The following is a 24046-nucleotide window of genomic DNA, read 5'->3' as shown; positions in this document are numbered from 1 at the left end:
CCAGACTAATGAAGTTCAAACTGTACTGTTTACTAAATCTACCTTTTGCAAAAACATTTGCATTAAAATGCAGAGTACTGTATGTTGTGAATGATAGAAAAGGTAACAATCCCCTAAGAGGAGAGAAAAGGATACAAAGAATTTTTTTTAAAAAGTCAGTCCCAATAGGATTTGAACTCAGTGTATGTATTGATAAGCTATACAGTCATGTCAGCATTTCTGAAACTTTACAGCTATTATTGAGATGGCTTGAAACTACCCATATTGTTATATTAATCCATGTACAAATATATTGAGAGTATTATTTGAATTGAAAATAAGATTTATAAAAGTTTAAACAAAGTTAATTTGCTATTTCTTACTCAGAATGTCATAACAATCACTCATTTGCTTTATGTGTTGCTATTCCAATAAACAAACAATGAAAAAATAAACCTCATTGAGAATAAAAAAGGAATACCCTTACATAATATCTATAAGCACACATTTCCCATCAACAGGCTACTGACCAAAATGAATTTTAAAATGACAGTGTTGGAAATTTTATCTAAATAAAAGGTACAAATTTTGATCTATCATGAGTAGGGACTAGATCAAGGGTGGGCAAATTACAGCCCACAGGCCGAACCAGGCCCACCAAGCTTTTTAATCTCACCCACAGCTGACCCCTAAAGCTGCAGAGGTGGGAGGGCTTTGGGTGATCCCTCACCCCCAACAAATTCTCTCAGCTCCCATTGGCTGGAAACCGGGGTGGGGACAATGCACCACAATTTTTCAGCTCCCATTGGCCTGTTTCTGATATTACCAGGGGCGGGAGGGCACAAGGGGAGGGGCAGGGAGCATGCAAAACTGGCTTATGGGAGCTCAAAGATTTTTCTAGGATGAGGACATTGCAACACAATTTTCCAGCTCTCATTGGCTGGTTTTCAGCCAACAGGCACGGAAAGATTTTGCTGGGGGCAGCAGCAGCCCTCCCAGTCCATGGGGCCACAAAGAAAAACCAGTGGTCTGGGCCTGCTGGCAGGCACGGAAGCCTGTCTGAGAGTGCTGCTGATCAGGAGCTGCTTAGGTAAGCAACTCCCTGCCAGAGCTGGCTTTTGGTACTACACCCTCAGCTCCCTTCCAGTTCCTGCACCCCCTCCAATACCTCTCCCTCAGGCTAAAATCCTCTCCTGGACCCATACACCCTCCCACACCCTGCACCCCAATACTCTAACCCAGATCACAACCCTCTTTCACACAAACTCCCTCTCTGGCCACCCCTGCTCATTCCTGCACCCCAGTCTCCTACTGCAAACTCCTTCTGCATGCAACCTCAACTCCAGACCTCACACTTGTTCATAAAAAGAGTTTATTGCAAAATGTTCAAGCAGCTAAATAAATTATTCATATTAGATTGTATTTACAACAACAAATTCTGAGCTTGAATAAATGCAGAGACAGATTTTGTATTTTGTTAATCTAGCTCTTTCTGTGAGTTCAGAACAGAACCAACCGTTCACTTCATTTTAATGAGATGAAAATCGTTAACTTTTTTTTTAGGTCGGTTTATGGTTTAATGGCAATGAAGAATTAAAAATTCCAGAAAATCCAGCAGAGCCTTTGCCGTTTAATAGACTGGGGCACCTTATAATGGTAACTACTGAAACTGTAAAGAAGTTAAGTTATCACTGGTTAAGGTGACCATCTGTCCCGTTTTTCCAGGGACAGTCCCTTATTTAAGCTGTCTCACAGGTGTCCCAGCTGTTGAAAGGAAATGGACCAATTGTCCTGTATTTTGCAGGGCTCCTGTTCTCCAGTACCCTGTGTCTGAGGGCAACAGACCCTGCTGCCAGGGAGCTCCTCTTCTGAGTGGCTGCCCCATTCCTTAGCATCCAATATGGCAGCCACCACTTACAGTGAGCTGCACTGAGGGATGGCTGCCCTGTTCCCCAAACAGCAGCCCTTGCTGCCAAGGACCCCTGCTGCAGGGCAGCTGCTGCATTTCCTGTCCCTAGGAGGTTGAGGAGCCCCCAACCTCTACTCGCACTCAGCGTGAGGCTGTGGATGCCCCATTCCTGGAGCCTCATCATGGGGCAGCCGTACCCAGGGCTGAGGAGCCCTGACTTGGGACAGCAGCCCCCATCCCTGGAGGCTGGTGTCCCATATTTGCCATAGGCAATGTGGTCACCCTATCACTGGTCATTTTGAATGCATTGGTCCTTTTTCTCAGTTTGGATGACCTCTTCCTTCGCAGTCTTGATGCCTACATATTTTACCTAGTTATTATTTCTTCCTAAAAAACTGCAAAGAGGTTGGAAGTAGTTGATTCATAACTGATCACAGCTATCACTGACAGCGTGAGTTTTCTGTGGAAAAACATTTGAGTCTAACAATCTGCTAATGATTGGCTAATAATTGTGCACAAAGTTAATCTGTACTATAATGTCCTATTATTTTTGTTACTTCTTCCAAACACTCTGGCATATGCTCCACTTTTAATATGTCTTGTCTCTTGTCTTTTAGACTGTAAACTCTCTGGGGCAGAAACTGTCATTTTATTATATAGTGTTTATCACAACAGGGTCCTGACTTGGTTGAGGCCTGTAGGCAATAGGATAAGTGTTAGATAACAGTTATAATAATATAATAGTGGGTTGAATTAAACTGAATCACAATGGCCCAGTGAGTCAGTATTGTTTGTGGTGGCTGCCATCTTGTGATCCAGAATCTAAGCTTTCATCTATTACAAATTAAGTCAAAGTTAAAAAAAATAGTCTTTTGAATTTATATTTAGCCACCTACATCTAAGGGAAGTTATTCAGAACCACTTGATGCTCAGTATATTTGAATATCAGGCTGTGTGTTTAGGCAGCTATAGGCACATTTAATCACATAACTTCAGACACCCATTTTTGACACCTTTAGCCCAAGCTCTAACCTTTATATTTGAAAAAACAAACCCAAAAATCCTTCAACATGTAAATTGAGTGTGATGTACCTCAATGCTTTGTTAATTCCTAAAGCTAATTAATACAATTTTTTGCAAAGTCCTCAGACATTGCTTGTACCTCTGCTTTCTTCAGGGGCCTGTAGTCTGCTGTAGAGGGTAAGCTCTTCCCTTCTGGGTCTGTGGGTGGCCAGTCCATCTCACTACGTCACTGCTCATCACTGCTCATGGGGGGATGGGGAATTAGCAGGGCAACTGGAGACAAGAGTGTAAGTCTCTTTTCTGGGCTAAACAACTAGCGCAGTCATGGAGTCCCAGACCCTAGTCCGGATGGGGCAGCAATAGGGGCTTAGGCCTGCGTTCATGGAGAGCTTTAGACATTTAATCAATCCAGGCTCTGGTTCAGAGTTCAACAACACAGTCAATCAGCTCAGGCCTGCCTTCAGATAGCCTGATGGTGAGTGAGACTGCCGCCTGTGGATTGGGTGGCAGGGGACATATAAGCTGATGCACGCAATTGCATCCCACACTATGGCCCTAATAGTGCCAGAGTGGTCTGCCACCAAGTCAGTGGGGGTCCAGTCTGCAACATGGTGACTCACCCTCTGCCAGCTTTGCAACCTAACAGGGATCTACCATCTCAGGGCCATTTCCACACTTCCCCTGTGAGTGTACCTGTCTCTGTAGAGGTCTGTCCTGATCAACGGTGGCCTCTGTCACCACGAGCATCTCCTCTGGGGTCAGCTCAACCAGGGTGCTGGGCAATCCATATGTCAGTTTTGTCCAGAGTCATGTTGCTCTGGGATCCAGATGGTCCAGGCCAGTCATCAGCTTCTTGTGGGTCTATAGGGAGAAAATCCAGTTGAGTGTCTTTGGGTTAAGCTTAGAGGCAGAAGTAACACAGATGATGTTGTAGTTGGTGTCTGCTATAGACCACCAAATCAGGGAGATGAGGTAGATGGCCATTTCTTCAGACAGTTAAGTGACGCTTCCAAATCACAGGCCCTGGTTCTCATGGGAGACTTTAAGCATCTGGACATTTATTAGGAGACCAATACAGCAGCATACAGACAATCCAGGAAATTTTTGGAGAATGCTGGGGATAACTTCTTGGTACAAGTGCTGAAGTAACCGACCAGGGGCCGTGCACAACTTGACCTGCTACTCACAAACAGGGAAGAACTAATAGGAGAAATAGAAGTGAGTGGAAATCTGGTCTGCAATGACCATAAAATAGTAGATTTCAGGATCCTGACAAAAGGAAGAAGTGTGAGCAGTAACATACAGACCCTTGAGTTCACAAGAACAGACTTTGACTCCCTGAGAGAACTGTTAAGTAGGATCCCTTGGGAAAGGAAGATGAAGGGGAAAAGCATTCAAGAGAACTGGCAGTATTTTAAAGAAGCCTTTCTGAAGGCACAGGAGCAAACCATCCTGCTGCATAGTAAGAAATACAAACGTGGTAGGCAACCAGCTTGGCTTAACAGGGAAGTCCTTAGTCAGCTTAAACTCAAAAAGGATGCACACATGAAAGGGAAACGTGGACAGTTGACTAAGGAGGAATAAAAACATAAGGCTGGAGAATGCCGGGGAGTAATCAGGAAAGCGAAAGCACAATTGGAACTGCAGCTGGCAAGGGATGTGAAAGGTAACAAGAAGGGTTTCTGCAGGCATGTTAACAATAAGTGGGTTATCAGAGAAGGTGTAGGACCGTTACTGGATGAGAGACCTATGACAGATGATGTAAGAAAAGCTGAAGTGCTCGATGCTTTTTTTTGCCCCTGTCTTCACGGACAAAGACAGCTCCCACATTACTGTGCTAGACAATGCAGTATGGGAAGGTGGAAGGCAGCTGTCTGTGGGGAAGCAACAATTTATGAGCTATATAGAAAAACTAGATGTACACAAATCCATGGATCTGGATTTAATGCCCCCCCACCCCTCCCACTGGGGTACTGAGGGAATTGGCAGATGTCATTGCCGAGCTTTTGGCCATTATCTTTGAAGACTCTTGGAGACCAGGAGAGATCCCGGATGACTGGAAAAAGGCAAATGTAGTGTCCATCTTTAAAAAAAGGAAAGCAGGACAATACAGGGACCTATAGACTGGTCAGCCTTATCTCAATCCATGGGAAAATAATGCAGGGGGTCCTCAAAGAATCCATTTTGGAGGACTTGGAAGAAAGAAAAGTGGTCAAAAGTAGCCAACATGGATTCACCCAGGGCAAGTTGTGCCTGACCAATCTGATTAGCTTCTATAACAAGGTAACAGGCTCTATGGACATGGGGAAGTCAGTGGATGTAATATACCTGGACTTCAGCAAAGCTTTTGATACAGTCTCCCACAACATTCTTGCTCATAAATTAAGGAAGTATGGATTGGATCCATGGACTATAAGATGGATAGAAAGCTGGCTTGACTGTAGGGCCCAATGGGTAGTGACTAATGGCTCAGTATATCTGGATGGTGGACAGTTTCAAGCAGAGCGCCGCAAGGCTCGGTTCTGGGGCCAGTGTTATTCAACATCTTTATTAATGACCTGGATTAGGGACTGGATTGCACCCTCAGTAAGTTTGCAGATGACACAAAGCTAGGGGGAGAGCTAGATAAGTTGGAGGGTAGAGATAGAATCCAGAGGGACCTGGATAAATTGGAGGATTGGGCCAAAAGAAATCAGACGCAGTTCAACAAGGAGAAGTGTAGAGTCCTGCACTTGGGATGGAAGAGTCCCAAGCATAGTTATAGGCTGCGAACTGACTGGCTAAGCAGCAGTACAGCGGAAAGGGAGCTAGGGTTTATGGTGGATGAAAGGCTGGATATGAGTAATCAGTGTGTCCTTTTAGCCAAGAAGACTAAAGCATATTGGGGTGCATTAGGAGGAGCATTTCATGCAGATCAAGAGAAGTCCCCTCTATTCAGCACTGGTGAGGCCACATTTGGAATAATGCAACCAGTTTTGGGCCCCATGTATGAAAAGGATGTGGATGCACTGGAGCAGGTTCAGTGGAGGGCAACAAAAATGATTAAGGGGCTGGAGCACATGACCTATGAGGAGAAGCTGAGGAATTTGGGCTTGTTTAGCTTACAGAAGAGAAGCCTGAGGGGTGATTTAATAGCAGCCTTCAACTTCCTGAAGGGAGCTCTAAAGAGGAGGGTGAGAAACTGTTCTCAGTGGTGTCAGGTAGCAGAACAAGGAGCAATGGTCTGAAGCTAAAGAGGGAGAGGTATAGGATGGATATTAGGAAAAACTACTTCACCAGGAGGGTGGTGAAGCATTAGAATGCGTTGCCTAGAGAGGTGATGCATTCTCCATCCCTAGAAGTTTTTAAGTCCTGGCTTGACAAGGTCCTGGCTGGGGTAACTTAGTTGGGGTTGATCCTGCTTGAAGCAGGGGGCTGGACTAGATGACCTCCCGAGATCCCTTCCAGGCCTGTGATTCTATTATTCTATTGCCATCTCTCAGTGCAAGAGCTCGGAGGATATGTCTGTTTCCTCTGTTGGGTGGGCTTCTGCTAAGCCCTTCGCTCCATTCTTTATACTACCAGTCATGCTCCTTGGTTTCTAGGAGGCAGAGTGAGAGTGGTGTGGAGCATGCAGAGACGTGCTCCTCCAATTCCGGGTTTGTGGGCAGCCAATCCACCTCACTACAGGGGCACACAACAGTATAATCCCCAGAGGGTTGAAATGCTTTAGTTAAACCGAGGGCTGGCAGTTGGGAGTTGGAGAAAAGTTAAACCCAAGGCTGCCAGTTGGAAGATGTGGGGAAAGAAGATAGGTGCTGAGAGCTGGCTGTGGGAGGTGTGGCGCAGTCCCAGCAGCACTAAGGGATGCCTCTAGCTTCAGCTTTTCCACCCAAGACCCTGTCCCTTCTGGGGGCCTGGAGCCAAGCCCCGTCCACTATACATTGTCCAGCACTTGGTGAAGTCTGTCACCATCCCTAATTAAAGCAAATGTTATTGGTCTTAATATAGGGTAGTTGGTTGAAATTCAATGGCCAGTGATACACAGACTAGAGCCGTGTCTACACGTGCACGCTACTTCGAAGTAGCGGCACTAACTTCGAAATAGCGCCCGTCACGGCTACACGCACCGGGCGCTATTTCGAAGTTAACTTTGACGTTAGGCGGCGAGACATCGAAGTCGCTAACCCCATGAGGGGATAGGAATAGCGCCCTACTTCGACGTTCAACGTCGAAGTAGAGACCGTGTAGTCGTTGCGCGTCCCGCAACTTCGAAATAGCGGGGTCCGCCATGGCGGCCATCAGCTGAGGGGTTGAGAGATGCTCTCTCTCCAGCCCCTGCGGGGCTCTATGGTCACTGTGGGCAGCAGCCCTTAGTCCAGGGCTTCTGGCTGCTGCTGTGGCAGCTGGGGATCCATGCTGCAGGCACAGGGTCTGCAACCAGTTGTCGGCTCTGTGTATCTTGTGTTGTTTAGTGCAACTGTGTCTGGGAGGGGCCCTTTAAGGGAGCGGCTTGCTGTTGAGTCCGCCCTGTGACCCTGTCTGCAGCTGTGCCTGGCACCCTTATTTCGATGTGTGCTACTTTGGCGTGTAGACGTTCCCTCGCAGTGCCTATTTCGATGTGGTGCCGCGCAACGTCGAAGTTGAACATCGACGTTGCCAGCCCTGGAGGACGTGTAGACGTTACTCATCGAAATAGCCTATTTTGATGTTGCTACATCGAAATAAGCTATTTCGATGTTGGCTTCACGTGTAGACGTAGCCACGATGATCTGCTGGTCCATTCTGGGGTTAAATTCTGTGAAACTATGACATATAACAATTAGTATTTCACTGCTGATTACAGCACAAACAAAGAAGAGACAATTGTTTATGTAGAAGCTACTATACATGCTGGCTTGTGTTGAAGTTAGGACTGAGCAGCGCATGATTTTATATAAGACATTGGAAGACTATTACTGCTTTTTCCAATTTGATCCCTATTCAAAGAGTATTTTCAGTATAGTTTATGGTGGATACATTCTACCATTCTACCATTGATGAAGATGGCTAGGCAAAAAATTCTTGGTGCAAAGCATAACAATGGTACCTAACACAACTTTTGGGAACTAAAATTTAGAGGTTTGAGTAAATAACTTTAATAAAAGAAAAAAAACTTCCACTAAAAATAAGAAACCCCCTGAGACTATGAAGATAAATCTTATAGCCCTAATTTTCAATGTAGTATATATATATTCACAAAGAAAGAGGGCATGTATAAAGAAGAGGTAAAATGTCACAACTTTTTTGTGAGATTTTTATGAATTCCTGCTGATTCTTTGAGAATCCTCACAGCAGAAAACAAAATGTTATAATGTAGATTCCTTTGATTTTCCCATGGGATCTCAACACGCTTTCTGAAAATGTATTTCTCTTCAGCAGTCACTACCTAGCATATACATTTCAGTTTGTGTTCTCAACAGACTTTTGATTTACATTGGCCAAATATCCTTTGCACAAATTAATTTAAATGCTTTTCCTTTTCTAGTTTTTTTTTATTTTATTTGCTGATGCCAGACAAGATCCATCTCAGCTTGACTACACTGAGATGCTGCTTTATTTTGCTTCACATCCTGATGCTGTGGATGGAGTCTACCGAGCGCTTAGTGTTGCTACTGGAACATACATCCGGAGAATAAAAGAGATTTCTCCTTCACGTATGGTAAAATGGGATTATATGAATCAGTAAATGGGGCTGTAATGTTGATGACAAGTTATAACTTTTGAAATAATGACTTAGGGTCATATTCTGAAACCCTTACTCATTTGGTATGCGACTGTCTTCAAAAAGACACTGACTACACAATACCAACGTCATTAGAAATAGTCAAAATAAGTTGCTTCTCAAAATGAGTAAGGATATGAAGATCTCAATTTCTTAAGCAATAACAAAATAGTGGGGCTTTTTCTGGTGAGTACTGTCCACTGCAAGTGAACTGAGGGCATTCTTTGGTCTAACCTCAGACCATTAAAGCCAGCTAACTATAATTCACAGTAAGTACACAGTACTGTGGTTGTTACTACAGGATGAACCTCTCTAGTCCAGCATTCTCTGCTCCTGTCAAATCTGTAGTCTGGCATGATTTTAGTTAGCTGGAAGTCCACTTGCCATGGATGTGGCCAAGCTTCTCATGGTCCCATAAAATTTGTTTATAGTCATCAGTCCTGGCTCTCAGTGTTCTGTGCTGTTATTTAGCTGTAATTTACTCCTAAATGTCTTCTAAAAGCCCAATGAGCGGTGGAAGTTTTGGTAATGCTGCTAAATAATATTGACTTCCTGTGGTCCAGCAAATTTTCTTATTCAGTACCAGTGAGTCCTACGGGAGCTGGACTAGTGAGGTTCAACCTGTATTGCTATCATAAGCAGATATATAGACATATATATATATATATATATATATATATAATTCCTATTAGCTTTTTCTTTTGGTAAGTTTCTTTGCAATCTTAAAGAAAAGTTTATTTTTGGTATAGTTTTGAAATATTTCAGTTCATCTATAGTCAGATGGAATAGTAACATATTGCGGTAAGTTCAGTAATTGACTGTGAAGTTCAGTCTGGTATTTCAAGACCATTATGAATATTTTTACATATTAAATGAAATCAACATTTTGAAACATGTTCAGATTTCTTTATTTTGCTGAGCTATTTCCCAGTCTTTTGTGGCCCAATACCAAATACTGTGTACTTTTTTTATCAAAGTATAAATATCATGATGAATATTTTAAGGTCTGTATGTCAAAACTGATTGCTGTTCATAACTACGAAAGAGCTTAATATTTGTACACATAATGAAATCTCTTACCACACTTGCAGAACCACAGTGACTACTACTTCCTTAACCTACTTAAATTTCAGTTCTACTCTGAAAAGTTATTGTACAAAAATGGCATTGTTTTGTGCCGCAAATCTTGCAAGTGTTTTCACAGTCACATCTTCTCACTTTTGTGACAAAAGCTATTTTTAGTACTCTTTATTCCTGTTAGTAGTGTAGATCCAGCACAGCTTTGGGAAAGGAAGCACAAATATAATTAAAGCCAGAATTTGGCCAGCAGAATCTTACATTTGGTAAAGAACACAGCTTGACAAGATCCCAGCTAGAGTCTGAAGGACTGGCAGTTAAGGGAAAATACAAATTTTTACTTGTAAATTGAGAATACTTAATATGAAAATCTATGACACTATAGCTACGTCTACACGGGGATGCTACATCAAAATAGCTTATTTTGATGTAGCGAAATCAAAATAAGTTATTTCGATGAATAGCGTCTACCCATCCTCCAGGGCTGGTGCCGTCGATGTTCAACGTCGACGTTGGGCAGCACTACATCGAAGTAGGTGCTGCAGGGGAGCGTCTACACACCAAAGCTGCCCACATCGAAATAAGAGTGCCAGGAACAGCTACAGACAGGGTCACAGGGCGAACTAGCATTTCTGGGGCAACAGCAAGCCGCTCCCTTAAAAGGCCCCTCCCAGACACACTTGCACTAAACAGCACAAGATCCACAGAGCCAACAACTGGTTGCAGACCCTGTGTATGCAGCATGGATCCCCAGTTGCAGCAGCAGCAGCCAGAAGCCCTGGGCTAAGGGCTGCTGCACACGGTGACCATAGAGCCCCGCAGGGGCTGGAGAGAGAGTCTCCCAACCCCTCAGCTGATGGCCACCATGGCGGACCCCACTATTTCGATGTTGCGGGATGCAGATCGTCTACACGTGCCCTACTTCGACATTCAACATCGAAGTAGGGCGCTATTCCCATCTCCTGTTGGGGATAGCGACTTCGACGTCTCGCCGCCTTACGTTGATTTCAACTTCAAAATAAGGCTCGCCACGTGTAGATGTGGCGGGCGCTATTTCGAAGTTGGCATGGCTACTTCGAAGTAGCCGGCTCATGTAGATGTGGCTTATGGGTGTGTCTACACAAGCCGGCTACTTCGAAGTAGCCAGCACAAAGTCAAAATAGCACGCGTCACGTCTACACGCGCCATATGCTATTCTGACGTTGAAATCGACGTTAGGCAGTGAGGCATCAAAATCATTATTCCCAGCTGAAGATGGAAATAGCTCCCTTCTTCGATGTTCAACATCAAAGTAGGGTGTGTGTAGATGATCTACATCCCGCTACTTCGAAATAGTGGGGTCCTCCATGGCGGCCATCAGCTGAGGGGTTGAGACGCTCTGTCCAGCCCCTGCGGGGCTCTATGATCCCTGCACGCATCAGCCCTTAAAGTACCACAGACCCAGATTTCCTGTGGCAGGAAGCTGAGAATGTGCAGGCAGCAGCACACGCATGTGCTAGCCCTGCAGGCTTTCCAGAGGCCCCGATCTGCACTGCCACCAGCCATGGCATCAAGGCAGGCCCCAGAGCGCCACCAGGGCTCCCCTCCCGAGGGGACCTAGGCACTCCCAGCAGCCAAGCGGGGGACCAAGAAGAGGCAGAACCCTTCCTGTTTGGAGGCCGAGCTCTGAGACCTGCTGGGGCTCTGGGGTGAGGAGGAGGTGCTCCACATGATGGGGAGCAAGCAGCGGAACGCAGAAGTGTTCGCCCAACTGGTCGAGGGCCTGGCTGCCCAGGGTCACCCTGCTTGCACTCCAGATCATGTCCCGAGCAAGGTGAAGGAGTTGCGGGAGGGGTACGCCCAGGTCTGGGACTCGGCCACCCCGGCCGCTCGCCCCATTACAGGAAACTCAGGGCCATCCTGGGCCCCTGGGACACCTCCTCCCTCCCGCCCCCTGGCCACCCTTGACACCACGGCTGATGAGCCCCAGCAGACCTCAGAGCCGGAGTCCAGCCCAGAGGCCAGCCCCACACCCTGGGGCCCACCCGAGGAGACCCCCCCTTGGGACAGCAGAGGAGGGATCCTCATAGGCCTCCCCTCCCAGAGCACCAGCTGGGCATCTGCCCACTGGGGTTCCCTTGACCACAGCAATGGACAGTCAGGTACGTACCCCACAGGGCACACAGCCTGGGCCACGGGGCAGGGGCACCAGACACGACTGGGAGCCTCACACACCCTGAGCGGACCCCGATCCGCAACCACCCAGCCACAGCACGGTACCATGATGGCGGCACAGCCATCAGCACCTGTCAGCACCCACACCCATGGACAGCACTATGCCTTAACCCCGGGGGTGGGGGGGACCATGCAATGGGGACACCCAACAGGGACATCACACCCACCGATGGGGACAGGGACCCAGCACCCAAGGAGGGCCGGGGGGAACGGGCCACGGGCCAGGGCACAGTACTAACAGCTGTCCCCTCCCTTTCTCCCTCTCTGCAGCCAGGCACCCTCCATCATCCCCAGCAGCCCGCCAGAGGTCAGCCACCGCCAGCGCCCGGGGACACCCCCAAGGCCAGCAGGACAGTCCCATCACCGCTGGACCCTGGGGATGGCCCCCATGGACCCCCAGCTCCTGGCGACGCTCCAGCAGCAGATGGAGGTGGCCGAGGAGAAACTCCGCTTCGACAGGGAGGAGTCCACCCAGTGCTGGGCGGCGTGGGAAGATTTCATGGGAGTGTTTCAGGACATAGCTGGGTCGATCCAGGAGGCCATCACCCAGCTCCCGCCCCCCGCTACCCCCTGTGCTGCCCTCCCCACTGCTCCACCCAATGCCCCCCTGCTGCGCTGCCTGCCACCCCACCTGCCTCGCCTCCTGCCACCCCTGCCTACCGCCTCGCCGCCTGCCGTGCCGCCTGCCAGCCCCCCACGACCGGAGCCCACTGAGGCTGAAGACTGGCTGGTGGAGGCATCCCAGCCATACTTGCCGGTCCTCCCAGCCCCCAGCCAGACAAGCTGGGGACCATGGACAAGGGGGGCATTGCGAGCCATACCCGCCAGGGGTCGCGCCCCTCTATCTCCACCCCAGAGTGATGGGCCAATGGCCGAGCCATCCGCCGGGCCCCCATTTGTATATAGTTGTCCCTCTTGTATACAGTTGTTCTCGTTTGTGTATTGGTTGCGGTTTTTGTTGTGCACATAAGACAGTTAGCAGCTTTCAAAAAATCAGTTTCATTTTCCAAAGAACCAGGGACATGTGCTTTTTGCGGGGGGTGGCGTGCAGGTGTTGGGGGTGATGTGCAGGCAGTGCAGGCAGTGTGTGAGGGGGTCCTCCGGGGAAGTCCAGGGAGGTGCTCAGGGGTCTCCCTGATCGAAATGGGCCCGCAGAGCATCGCGGACCCTTTCCCCCTCGTGATGGGCCTGGCAGCTGGGTGCAGCTGCCGGCTGGGGGAAGCCCATGCCGACATCGACCGCCCACCCCTGGATAAAGGCCTCCCCCTTGCTCTCCACAATGTTGTGGAACGTGCAGCACACGCCCACAACCTGGGGGATGTTCTGGAGGCCAATGTCCAGGCGGGCAAGGAGGCACCGCCAGCAGCTCTTCAGGCAGCCAAAGGTCCTTTCCACCACCTGGAGGGCGTGGTTCAAGCTGGCATTGAACTGCTCCTGGCTGGCATTGAGGTGGCCAGTGTACAGGCGCATCCACCATGAGGCAGAGGGGCACAGTGGTGTCCCCCAGAGGGATCTCCCTCTGCAGGATGTAGGTCCCCGCCTTCAGCCGGTGGCACAGACCCGAGTTCCTAAAAACCTGGGCTTCGTGTTTGCTGCCTGGCCAGCCCACATACATGTCCTGGAAGTGGCCCCAGCTGTCCACCATGGCCTGCAGGACCACGGAATGGTAGCCCCTGCGGTTGATGTATCTTCCTCCCCTGTGGTCCGGGCCACGGATGGGGATGTGGGTCCCGTCCAGGGCCCTGAAGCAGTTCGGGAACCCCATGGCAGTGAATCCAGCAGCAGCTTCGTCCAGGTCCCCGAGTTGGACAACCCTCTGGAGCAGCATGGCATTGAGCGCATGGACCACCTGTGGGGAGGGAACGCAGGTGCCCATGAGGGTGTGCAGGGTGCTCAAGGGCTCTCCCCTCCAGGCCCCCCTCCCACGCACCTCCCTGGGTACCCCCACCACTAAGCCTCTCCTTTCCCAGCACCCTTCCCTCCCCAGCCCCACACCCGGCCCCTCACTCCCCAGTGGATGCATGCCCAGGCCTCCTTACCTCCATGACGACAGCCCCAACGGTGGCCTTTCCCACTCCAAACTGGTGTCCCACAGAGTGGTAGCTGTCTGGAGTGGCCAGCTTCCAGATGGCTATTGTGACCCTCCTCTCGAAAGGGAGGGCACGCTGCATCCGGGTGTCCTGGTGCCTCAGTGTGTGGGTGAGCCACTGACAGAGCTCCAGGAAGGTCTGTGGGTGCATGCAGAAGTTCCGCAGCCACTGTTCATTATCCTACTCCCACATGGCCAGCTGCTCCCACCACTCAGAGCTGGTGGGGTAGCTCCACAGGTGGGGGAGCACACGGCAGGGTAGGAAGAGGGGAGCCTGGTGGTTGGGGCATCCCTGTCTGCCCGTGGGGGGGGCTCCTCTGGCAGGAACTGGGCAGCACCTAGCAGGGCGCTTGCACCCCAGATGACTACCTGCAGGGCCTCCTCCTGCTGCTGCTGCTGCTGCTGCTGCTGGAGGTCCAAAGCTGCTGTGACTTGGTCTGCAAGAGTGTGGAGAGTACTCTGCGGACCTCATGCTGTGCAGGCCGGGTGTGTCTGGGAGGGGCCTTTAAAGGAGTGGCTTGCTGTTGCCCCGGATGGGCTAGTCCAGCCTGTGACCCAGTCCGTGGGCTTTCCTGTCCCCTTATTTCGATGGGGAGTGCTTGTGTGTGTGGATGCTCCGCGTTTCCTTCCAGGACGGTTCCTTTTGATGTTCCCCGTCGCTACTTAAACGTTGAACGTCGACAGCACCAGCCCTGGAGGATGTGTAGACAGTACGTGTCAAAGTAGCCTGTTTCGATGTTCTTACTTCGAAATAGGCTACTTCGATGTAGTGTGCTAGTGTAGACGTAGCCTATGAATGTGAAATCACGCTCCTATTTTAGAGTTACTTTTCTGAGTAGTTTACTTTACAAATTCATGTAAAGCTAATTCTAATATAAAGTAGACATTTCTAAATGTATAGTTGCATGATACTGCATTGTTAATTATAAGTTCTGGCATTTTAGGATAAATATCTTGTAATACACGTGGTATTTTCCTGTATTTATGGAGCATTTTGTTTGTTTGTTAAAAAAAGATTGATATTGTCCTTGTTCGGTTGCTAGTTGAAGATAGAAGAAGGATTACTTGGTGGTTAAAACTATGACAGTTCAAACTTGGTTTTACTCCAGACTTCCTGTGTTACCTTGGACAGGGTATTTAATCTCTTTGTAATCAGTTCCTCGTGTATAATAAAAAGACAATAGTATTCATAACTATAAAATGGAAGGACAGCCTTCTATTGCCTCTGTACCCTATTCTTCTAGGTATCGACAGAAGGAAACCTGAAGTCTGATCTGCCAAAATTCTAATTAGCACTTTTCTTACCTCTTTTCCTTTTGTTATTGTGTAAATAAATAGTATATTGAGGGATACGTTCTGTTTGTGAGTTCATACAGTATTGTTTATTTTCCTTTTTGATAACATCAGGTTTTATACCAGTTAACATGATAACAGCTTTAATTTCATGAGCAAGTGTTCAAAGAATTGGCATGCTAGATCAAACATTTTTAGGTATCCATTCATCTTATGTTCTTCTTTGAAGACATCTGTAGTGATAAATACATGAAAGAGTGAATGTGTGAAATCCCATTCCACTGAAGTCAGGAAAATTTTGCCACTGACTTACGTGAGTCCAAATTTTACCCAATATGTTCCACAATCACCAACAGCCATGTAATCAAAATTATATTTTGAGCTATAATTGTGGTATAGAAGGGCATATTTAAGTTAATCAAACTCTGTAAAGCAAAATGGCTTATAAGAGAATTTTAAAATCATTTGTTTGTTTTACATAATTTTTAAAAATAACAATTATAAGTTATATGGCTTTAGCATTTTTATCTAATTTTGAAATCATTTATAAAGAGAAGTTAGTAAAAGTTATGATTTAAACACATGAGCTGGAAGGTGTATGCAGCTAGTAAATACCACTTTTAATCTATCCGGTAATTTATGTTTGTATCAGAACATGGCTATGTGTGTTTATTTAATAAAGGGTTATGTCAACTCCTAGACCTTAATGAGTTAATTTTTCACTTACTTTCATTTACTTCCCCTTTTCCATTAACAAATAAAATTAAAACTAAAAAGTTAAGATTTGACAATTGTTAAAAGGCAGGAAAGGTCAGAAATTTGAAGAAAATAATTTACTCTGATAAAGAAATCAGAAAAAACACTCCGTTCTGCTAGACATTACAAAAATGCCAACCTCCACAATATCTAATTGCTTTTTATAGTAAATTTAAGGGAAGCATCTTTTCTTCAAGTGCATCTTGAACAATCAGTTGCATCTTACATGATGTCCTAATGGTTGTCAGTCTCAAACACATTTTGATTTTGTGTGATAAGAAATGCCATTGAAAACACTCAGCAACTGAGCCTCAAGAGTTTTGTGCAAGCATTCTGTTAGTAATAAAACCTCTGGTGATTTGAGCTAGAGAGAAAGAAAAAAGGGCTCTAATATAGGTGAGCTCTAACCTGTTCAGGACAAAGGCAAACAAAACCTGAGCCTCTGATACTGCAGAAGGAGAAAATGTAGGGAACTTTCTACCAAAGTAATATACTCTCAGGAATCTATCTTAAACCAAAGATAATCTGAATGTTGAATTAGTTGGAATTTCTTTGTGGTCTTAATGGTTAGACTGGGGTAGCAGACTAATCTAGAGATAGCTAAGGAAGCAATCACCTTTTAGCCCACAAATCTCTATTTATGGCTTTCCCTCCTTTTTTCCAGGTACTCTTCTGTTCCTGTATCTGATACCTCCTCATGGATGTCCCCACTACTCTTCTATGCTAAACCTGTAAAAATAAAAAATTAAATTAAATAAAATTAAAAAAAATAATTCTTATCTTTCCTCCTTCAACCTTTCTCCTTCCCCATTTCCCTGCAGAATCCTAGCAAGGCTACTCCAACCATTTGGCTGCTGTAGCTTCCATAAAGTCATTGCTTGGCCTGAAGTAAGAGAATCCCTTCCAACCCTTACCATGTGAACATACCTAGTGCTGGATAGAGGACCTCTCCTGTAGTCTAATTTATTATTTATTGGTGTGAAGAACACAATAGTAAGACCATGATAAAGCAAATAGTTAACATCTGTATGTATAGTTGAGAAAGTTAAAACTATTTAGAAAGCAGCTACTTCCTACAGGGTTCTGAGAGATATTGCTATAACAATATAATAATAACTCAACAGGAAATGTGGGTGCCCATTACTATCAAAAGCCCTATAATCCAGTCACTTATTTTATGTGTGTATGGTGATTTCCATCAGATGAATGGGTGTTTGGAAGTATATCCTCAGTTATTCTTAATAAATATCAAACAGAAATTCATGACTAAGTGCTAGACCACTTACCACTGAATCATAGTAAATAGTAAATAAATGTATATAAAAGTAGATGTGATAGTAGATATATGCCTTCTTTTCCCAGTCTGTTTCCCAAACTGATACACTGATGAAGGAAGAGGAACCTTTGGTAGAAAAGGAAGAAAACTCTTATGGCACAGATGAGGGAAGAATTTCTATGGCAACTCTCCTCAGAGTGTTCCATCATGAAGGAAGTAAAGCTGGTGACAACCATAGATTCAGTGGTCAGCAGAATGCAGACAGTAACAATAAGGTTGGTTAAACTAAAGAGAATTCTATCTGTTGCAATATAAGCACAACATTTAGATTAAACACATAGCTGTAAATTATGTTGAGCATATTTTAAAGTAATGTTTTAATGCTTCAGCAAGGATATTTTACAGTAATACACACTGTAATATCTAAACAAAAAAGCAGTCAAGTAGCGCTTTAAAGACTAACAAAAAAATTTATTAGGTGAGCTTTTGTGGGACAGACCCACTTCTTCAGACCATAGCCATACCAGAACAGACCTAATATTGAAGGCACAGAGAACCAAAACAGTAATCAAAGTTGACAAATCAGAAAAAAAAATTATCAAGGTGAGCAAATCAGAGAGCAGAGGGGCAGGCGGGGGTGGGGAGTCAAGAATTAGATTAAGCCAAGTATGCCAAAGAGCCCCTATAATGTCCCAGAAAGTTTGCATCCTGGTTCAAACCACATGTTAATGTGTCGAATTTAAATATGAAATGGAGTTCAGCAGCTTCTCTTCGTAAACCAGACTGGAAATTCTTCTTCAATAAAACACAGACTTTTAAGTCATTAACAGAATGGCGTGCTCCATTAAAACGTAGGCTAACTGGTTTGTGGATCAGGAATGTTTTGATGTCTGTTTTGTGCCCATTAACTCTTTGTCTGAGAGAGTTTGAAGTCTGTCCGATATACAAAGCATCTGGGCATTGTTGGCACATGATGGCATATATGATGTTAGTTGAGGAGCATGAGAATCTGCCTGTGATTTTGTGAGTAGCCTGCTTAGGTCCAGTGATAGTATCACCAGAATAGATATGTGGACAAAGCTGGCAGCGGGCTTTGTTGCAAGGAAAAGTCCCAGGATTGGTATTCCTGCGGTATAGACTGTGGCTATTGGTTAGAATCCTCATAAGGTTGGGAGGTTGTCTATAGGAGAGAACAGGCATGTCACCTAGGGCCTTCTGGATTGTGACATCCTGATTAAGGATAGGTTGTAAGTCTTTAATAATTCGTTGCAGCGGTTTGAGTTGGGGGCTGTAGGTGATGACCAGTGGTGTTCTGTTCTTGGCTTTTTTGGGTCTGTCTTGGAGTAGCTGGTCTCTGGGTATTCGTCTGGCCCTGTCGATTTGTTTTTTTATTTCTCCTGGTGGGTAATTCAAGTTTATGAATATTTGGTAGAGATCTTGTAGTTTTTGGTCTCTGTCAGTTGGATCTGAGCAAATGTGATTATACCTAAGGCTTGACTGTAAATGATGGATCTAGTTATGTGTGCAGGATGGAAGCTAGAAGGGTGTAGGCAAGTATAGCGATCAGTGGGTTTCTGGTACAGTGTGGTACCGATCCAGCCATCCTTGATTTGTACTGTAGCATCCAGGAAATGTATCTCTTTCATGGAGTAATTGAGGTATAAGTTGATGGTGGGGTGTAGATTGTTAAAGTCTCTGTGGAATTCTTCTCGAGTATCTATACCATGGGTCCAAATCATAAAGATGTCATCAATGTTTCTTAAGTAGTGGAGGGGTAATAGTGGATGAGAGCTGAGGAATCGTTGTTCTAGGTCAGCCATAAATATATTAGCATATTGTGGAGCCATGCGGGTGCCCATAGCAGTTCCACTAATCTGGAGGTATAGATCGTCCCCAAATCGGAAATAATTGTGGGTGAGAACAAAGTTGCAGAGGTCAGACACCAGACTGGCTGTGTTGACATCAAGGATGGTATTCCTGATTGCTTGTAATCCGTCTTCATGTGGAATATTAGTGTACAGAGCCTCTACATCCATAGTTGCAAGGATGGCATTGTCAGGAACTTTTCCGATGTTTTGTAATTTCCTCAGGAAGCCAGTGGTATCTCGCAGATAGCTGGGAGTGTTGGTGGCATAAGGTTTGAGGAGGAAGTCAACGTAACTGGATAGTCCAGTGGTGAGGGTGCCAATGCCCAAAATGGTAGGGCGTCCAGGGTTTCCAGGTTTGTGGATTTTGGGAAGTAAATAGGATAATCCAGGCTGGGGCTCAGATGGTGTGTCTGATTGAATAAGGTCCCAGGGAGCAGCAGGGAGTTCCTTAAGTAGTAGTTGTAATTTCCTTTTGAATTCCAAAGTGGGATCAGCGGAGAGAGGTCTGTAAAATGTGGTGTTGGAGAGTTGTCTGGCTGCTGCCTGTTCATAGTCTAACTTATTCATGATGACAGCAGCACCCCCTTTGTCAGCTGGTTTGATTATAATGTCTGGGTTATTTTAGAGACTGTGGATGGCATAGCGTTCAGCATAGTTGAGATTGTGTCTCATTTGGCATTGTTTGTGTATAATGTCAGCCTGAGCGAAACCTCACCTAATTAATTATTTTGTTAGTCTTTAAAGTGCTACTTGACTGCTTTTTTGTTTTGATACTATATAGACTAACACAGCTCCTTCTCTGTTACTGTAATATCTGTTTTATGAAGTGATTCTTTTTCAGTTTTCCTAATAAATTAAGCGAGATTTTTTTCCTTAAGCATTTCGTAAAAATATATGAGGAGCTGGGCTCTGAGGATCTGAAACCCATTCCAGTTACCCTTCTTTTGAAGCACCCTTTTATTCAGGACTTGATTAACAACTACCAGGGGTACAAACTTCCTGTAAGTATTTCTTTTTTGGGGGCAGTCTACTTTGTAAGTACATAGAGATTTAGAATGTGTACTATTGTAGAAATCTAAATGTAATGGTAATACTTCAAATTCACAAGGGTGGACTCTTTAATAGGCATTACATATTGCAGATTGGTCAGTCCAGATTGTGTATGATCATAGCATAGTATATGGTGTTGAAGAAGATGCAAGGAGCCTTAACCTTTCCCATGCGAAGAAGTGGGCAAGGAAGAGGCTAAATCCTAGAGATGAACAGGTAGAACTGGCAAGGCCAGCTAAAGGGATGGTGCAGCATTCACATTTATCCTGTGTGCTAGAGATCCAATGGGAGTACTGAGCCTGGTAAGATATAATCTCTCTGAGCTGCTTCTTGAGTAGAGTGACTTTGGTCCACTCTTACACAGTTAGGCTATGTCTGCACAGCAGCCCTATTTCAAAATAAGCTATTCTGAAATAGCACTTAGCTATTTCAAAATGCTTAGTCTGCACACATAGCACTTATTTGGTGTGTCTACACTACATGCAAATTTTGAAAGCCTGAATTTCAAAATTCGGAATTGAAACAAGGGATTTCGAAAGAATGTGCATACACGCACAATTTGGATCATAATAATGATGCACTCTTTCGAAAGAGTTTCCCATTCTTTCGAAAGGGAGCATCCACACAGCAATGTGTGCCCTTTCAAAAGAACAAGCCAGGGAATGCTCCACATGAGGTTGCATGGTTGGCAAGCCCTTCCAGGGTGTGCAGCCAGCCGCTCCCTGAAAGGCCCCTCACAAACTCACCCACCCTGCACAAGCAAAGGGCTGCTAATCTGCAGAGTGAAGGCCACATCTCATAAAGCCCCAGCAGCTGCCTGACAGCAAATCTCCCCCGATCCCAGGCTATCCAGTCCACAACCCCTCCCACAGGCCCTTGCCACAGTCCCCTTGCAGCGCCCCATTCTCTATCCCCTCTGGCACCCCTGGAGGTATCCCTGCAATGGAAACTGGTGAGAGAGTCTGGTGATGAGTGACTGGGATGATGAAGGGGCACCTACGTCCCTGCCTAGGAGCTCCCCAATGGAAACATCACGATGCCACCCTGCATAGTGGCTGATGCTGCGTACCCCTTGCAGCTGTGGCTGATGCACCCCTACACAGGACACACTACCTGCAGCCAGGATGTTTTTAACCAGTGCCTCAAACACACCTGCAATACCATACAGCGGGCTTTCAGGCACCTGAAGGGGCACTTTCAATGCTTGCAAGCGTGCCTAGTTGTCAGCCTCCCCAGTGTCCCTGGGGTGGTTGCGGCCTGTTGTGCTCTGCACAATGTCATCAAGAGCAAGCACAAGCAGTTTATGCAGGGTGGTCTGCAGATGCTGGCACTGGCTATGAGCAGCCGGCCAAGCCTCATGCCACCAGGCACACAGGGATGAGGTTAGGGTCCCACCCACACCACTGCCCCCACACACCCATCCCGTACTACTGCCCCCAAAAGCACCAGATACCACAGTGGACAAAAATAAACTCTTTAGTTATACTTATCTTAACACAACAACCTGCACTCAACCAAACATGTAAATAAACATTAATAACAGTAAACAAGTGTATGTTAATTATAACAGAGAGCTATCTACAGGGGTGAATGGGGGAGAACTATATACAATAGGGAGTGGAGGGCAAGTAAATCAGAGGCGGGGCCATGGGTGGCAGAGGGTGTATTCTTCTAGAGGTGGAAGGCAGGGCCCTTGACAGGTACAGGGGCCCATGCCACCCTTGGTCCAGGGGCCCCATCGGGGCTGGGATGGCGTGGGGACTACAGGGAGGTAGGACCAGGCAGGAGGTGCTGGCAATGCCTCAGTGGGGGAGCAGGAGGGAGAAGGGGGACTGGGAGTCAGGAGTCAGGCTCATCTGGCCCACACTGGTGAGCCAGGCATCTGGGGAGAGGTTAGACAGGATCAGGGCAGTCAATTCAGGAGCAGGAGGGGCATCAAGGTGGGTGGCAAGGCTCTTTGTCTCTTACCGTGCAAAGCACCAGAGCGCCACAGCCACCTCACTCCACACCTCCCACTGCCAGGCCCTGTTCCGTCTGAAGCCACTGCTGGAGGACAGCTATTTTCTCCTGGATGGTGATGGCATGGGCGGCTGTGGCCTCATCCAGGTCGTGGTGGTGACGGGCCCTCTGGGTCTGGGCAAGTGATGGCCTTGGTGGCAGGTAAAGGGGCCCCGGCTCACTTGGGCTACGTCTACACGTGCAGCCAACATCGAAATAGCTTATTTCGATGTTGAGACATCGAAATAGTCTATTTCGATGAATAACGTCTACACGTCCTCCAGGGCCGGCAACGTCGATGTTCAACTTCGACGTTGCTCAGCCCAACATCGAAATAGGCGCAGCGAGGGAACGTCTACACGTCAAAGTAGCACACATCGAAATAGGGATGCCAGGCACAGCTGCAGACAGGGTCACAGGGCGGACTGAACAGCAAGCCACTCCCTTAAAGGGCCCCTCCCAGACACAGTTGCACTAAACAACACAAGATACACAGAGCTGACAACTGGTTGCAGACCCTGTGCCTGCAGCATAGATCCCCAGCTGCTGCAGAAGCAGCCAGAAGCCCTGGGCTAAGGGCTGCTGCCCACGGTGACCATAGAGCCCCGCAGGGGCTGGAGAGAGAGCATCTCTCAACCCCCCAGCTGATGGCCGCCATGGAGGACCCGGCAATTTCGACGTTGCGGGACACGGATCGTCTACACGGTCCCTACTTCGACGTTGAACGTCGAAGTAGGGCGCTATTCCTATCTCCTCATGAGGTTAGCGACTTCGACGTCTCGCCGCCTAACGTCGAAGTTAACTTCGAAATAGCGCCCGACGCGTGTAGACGCGACGGGCTCTATTTCAAAGTTGGTGCCGCTACTTCGAAGTAGCGTGCACGTGTAGACGCAGCTTTGGAGGGCAGGGCAGGACTGCTGGATCTCAGGATGGGACTGCCCTGGCCCTCAGAGTACGTGGCTGAGGAGACACAAGGGGAGACAAAGTTGACCCGTCAATGCTGACACCTAGTCCCAGGGACCCCACTTTGCACCCCCCGCAAGCCACCCCCTGACACACCATGCAACATCTGACCCCACAGGGGTTCCCATGTGGCCAGTGAGGCTGCATCTGTGGGGCACTCACTGGATGTGATCTGCTCCCCATCTCCCTCCTTGGTCTTGAGAGTTGTGGTGCTGTCCACAGGCGCGGGTGCTGGATGTCACCAAGCCTGGGCCAAGGATACAGCGGACGGAGACAGGGAAGGGCGTCCCCCACAGCCTGGGGTTCCCAAATCACCAGTTACCTACCTGAGGTTCTGGAGAACACATCTGGAGAGATGTGGCTCGAGGGGGCCTGGCTGGAGGAGCTGGAGGTGATGACAAGGGGGCCCTCCTCCACCGATGCGCTCTCCAGCTCCTCCACCCTCGTTCAGACCAAGGGTCCCAGCTGGTCCTGCTGCTCTGGCTCGGGGTCGGTCTCAGGGCCATCAGTATGAATGATGGTCACCAGTTTGGGTGCATCCTTAGGGTTAGGGCCAAGGAGCTGGTGGAGCTCCTTGTAAAATGGGCACTTTGGGGTGGCTCCTGCCCCCAAGTGCCTGGCCAAGTCCCTGGCCTGACAGTAGGCCTGCTGAAGCTCCTTCTCTCTTGATCTAACTTGATCAGCCATGTGGAGGGGGTAGCCACATTTCTGGATCCCCGGGGACAGCTGCTCGATGGCTGAGGCATTCCTGGGCCGGCCGGTGCTGTGTTGCAGCACGTCCTCATCCCCCCAGGGGCCGAGGAGATCT

At 47.2% G+C, this 24046-nt stretch overlaps 1 protein-coding gene across 1 annotated transcript in view; it reads left to right on the top strand.

Annotated features, from left to right (window-relative positions):
- LOC142013814 (sperm flagellar protein 2-like) overlaps positions 1-24046 on the top strand; it is a 113703-nt gene that overhangs the window by 75747 nt on the left and 13910 nt on the right. Inside the window, exons 13-16 of the mRNA XM_074995671.1 lie at positions 1543-1635; positions 8418-8591; positions 17446-17634; positions 20106-20228. Of these exons, the coding sequence (XP_074851772.1) occupies positions 1543-1635; positions 8418-8591; positions 17446-17634; positions 20106-20228 (579 nt within the window). The remainder of the gene's footprint in view (positions 1-1542; positions 1636-8417; positions 8592-17445; positions 17635-20105; positions 20229-24046) is intronic.

Source organism: Carettochelys insculpta, chromosome 5, assembly GCF_033958435.1.
Source record: "Carettochelys insculpta isolate YL-2023 chromosome 5, ASM3395843v1, whole genome shotgun sequence".
Lineage (NCBI taxonomy): Eukaryota > Metazoa > Chordata > Testudines > Carettochelyidae > Carettochelys > Carettochelys insculpta.
Note: the sequence above shows the minus strand (reverse complement) of the source record. Positions and strands in the feature narration are given on the sequence as shown.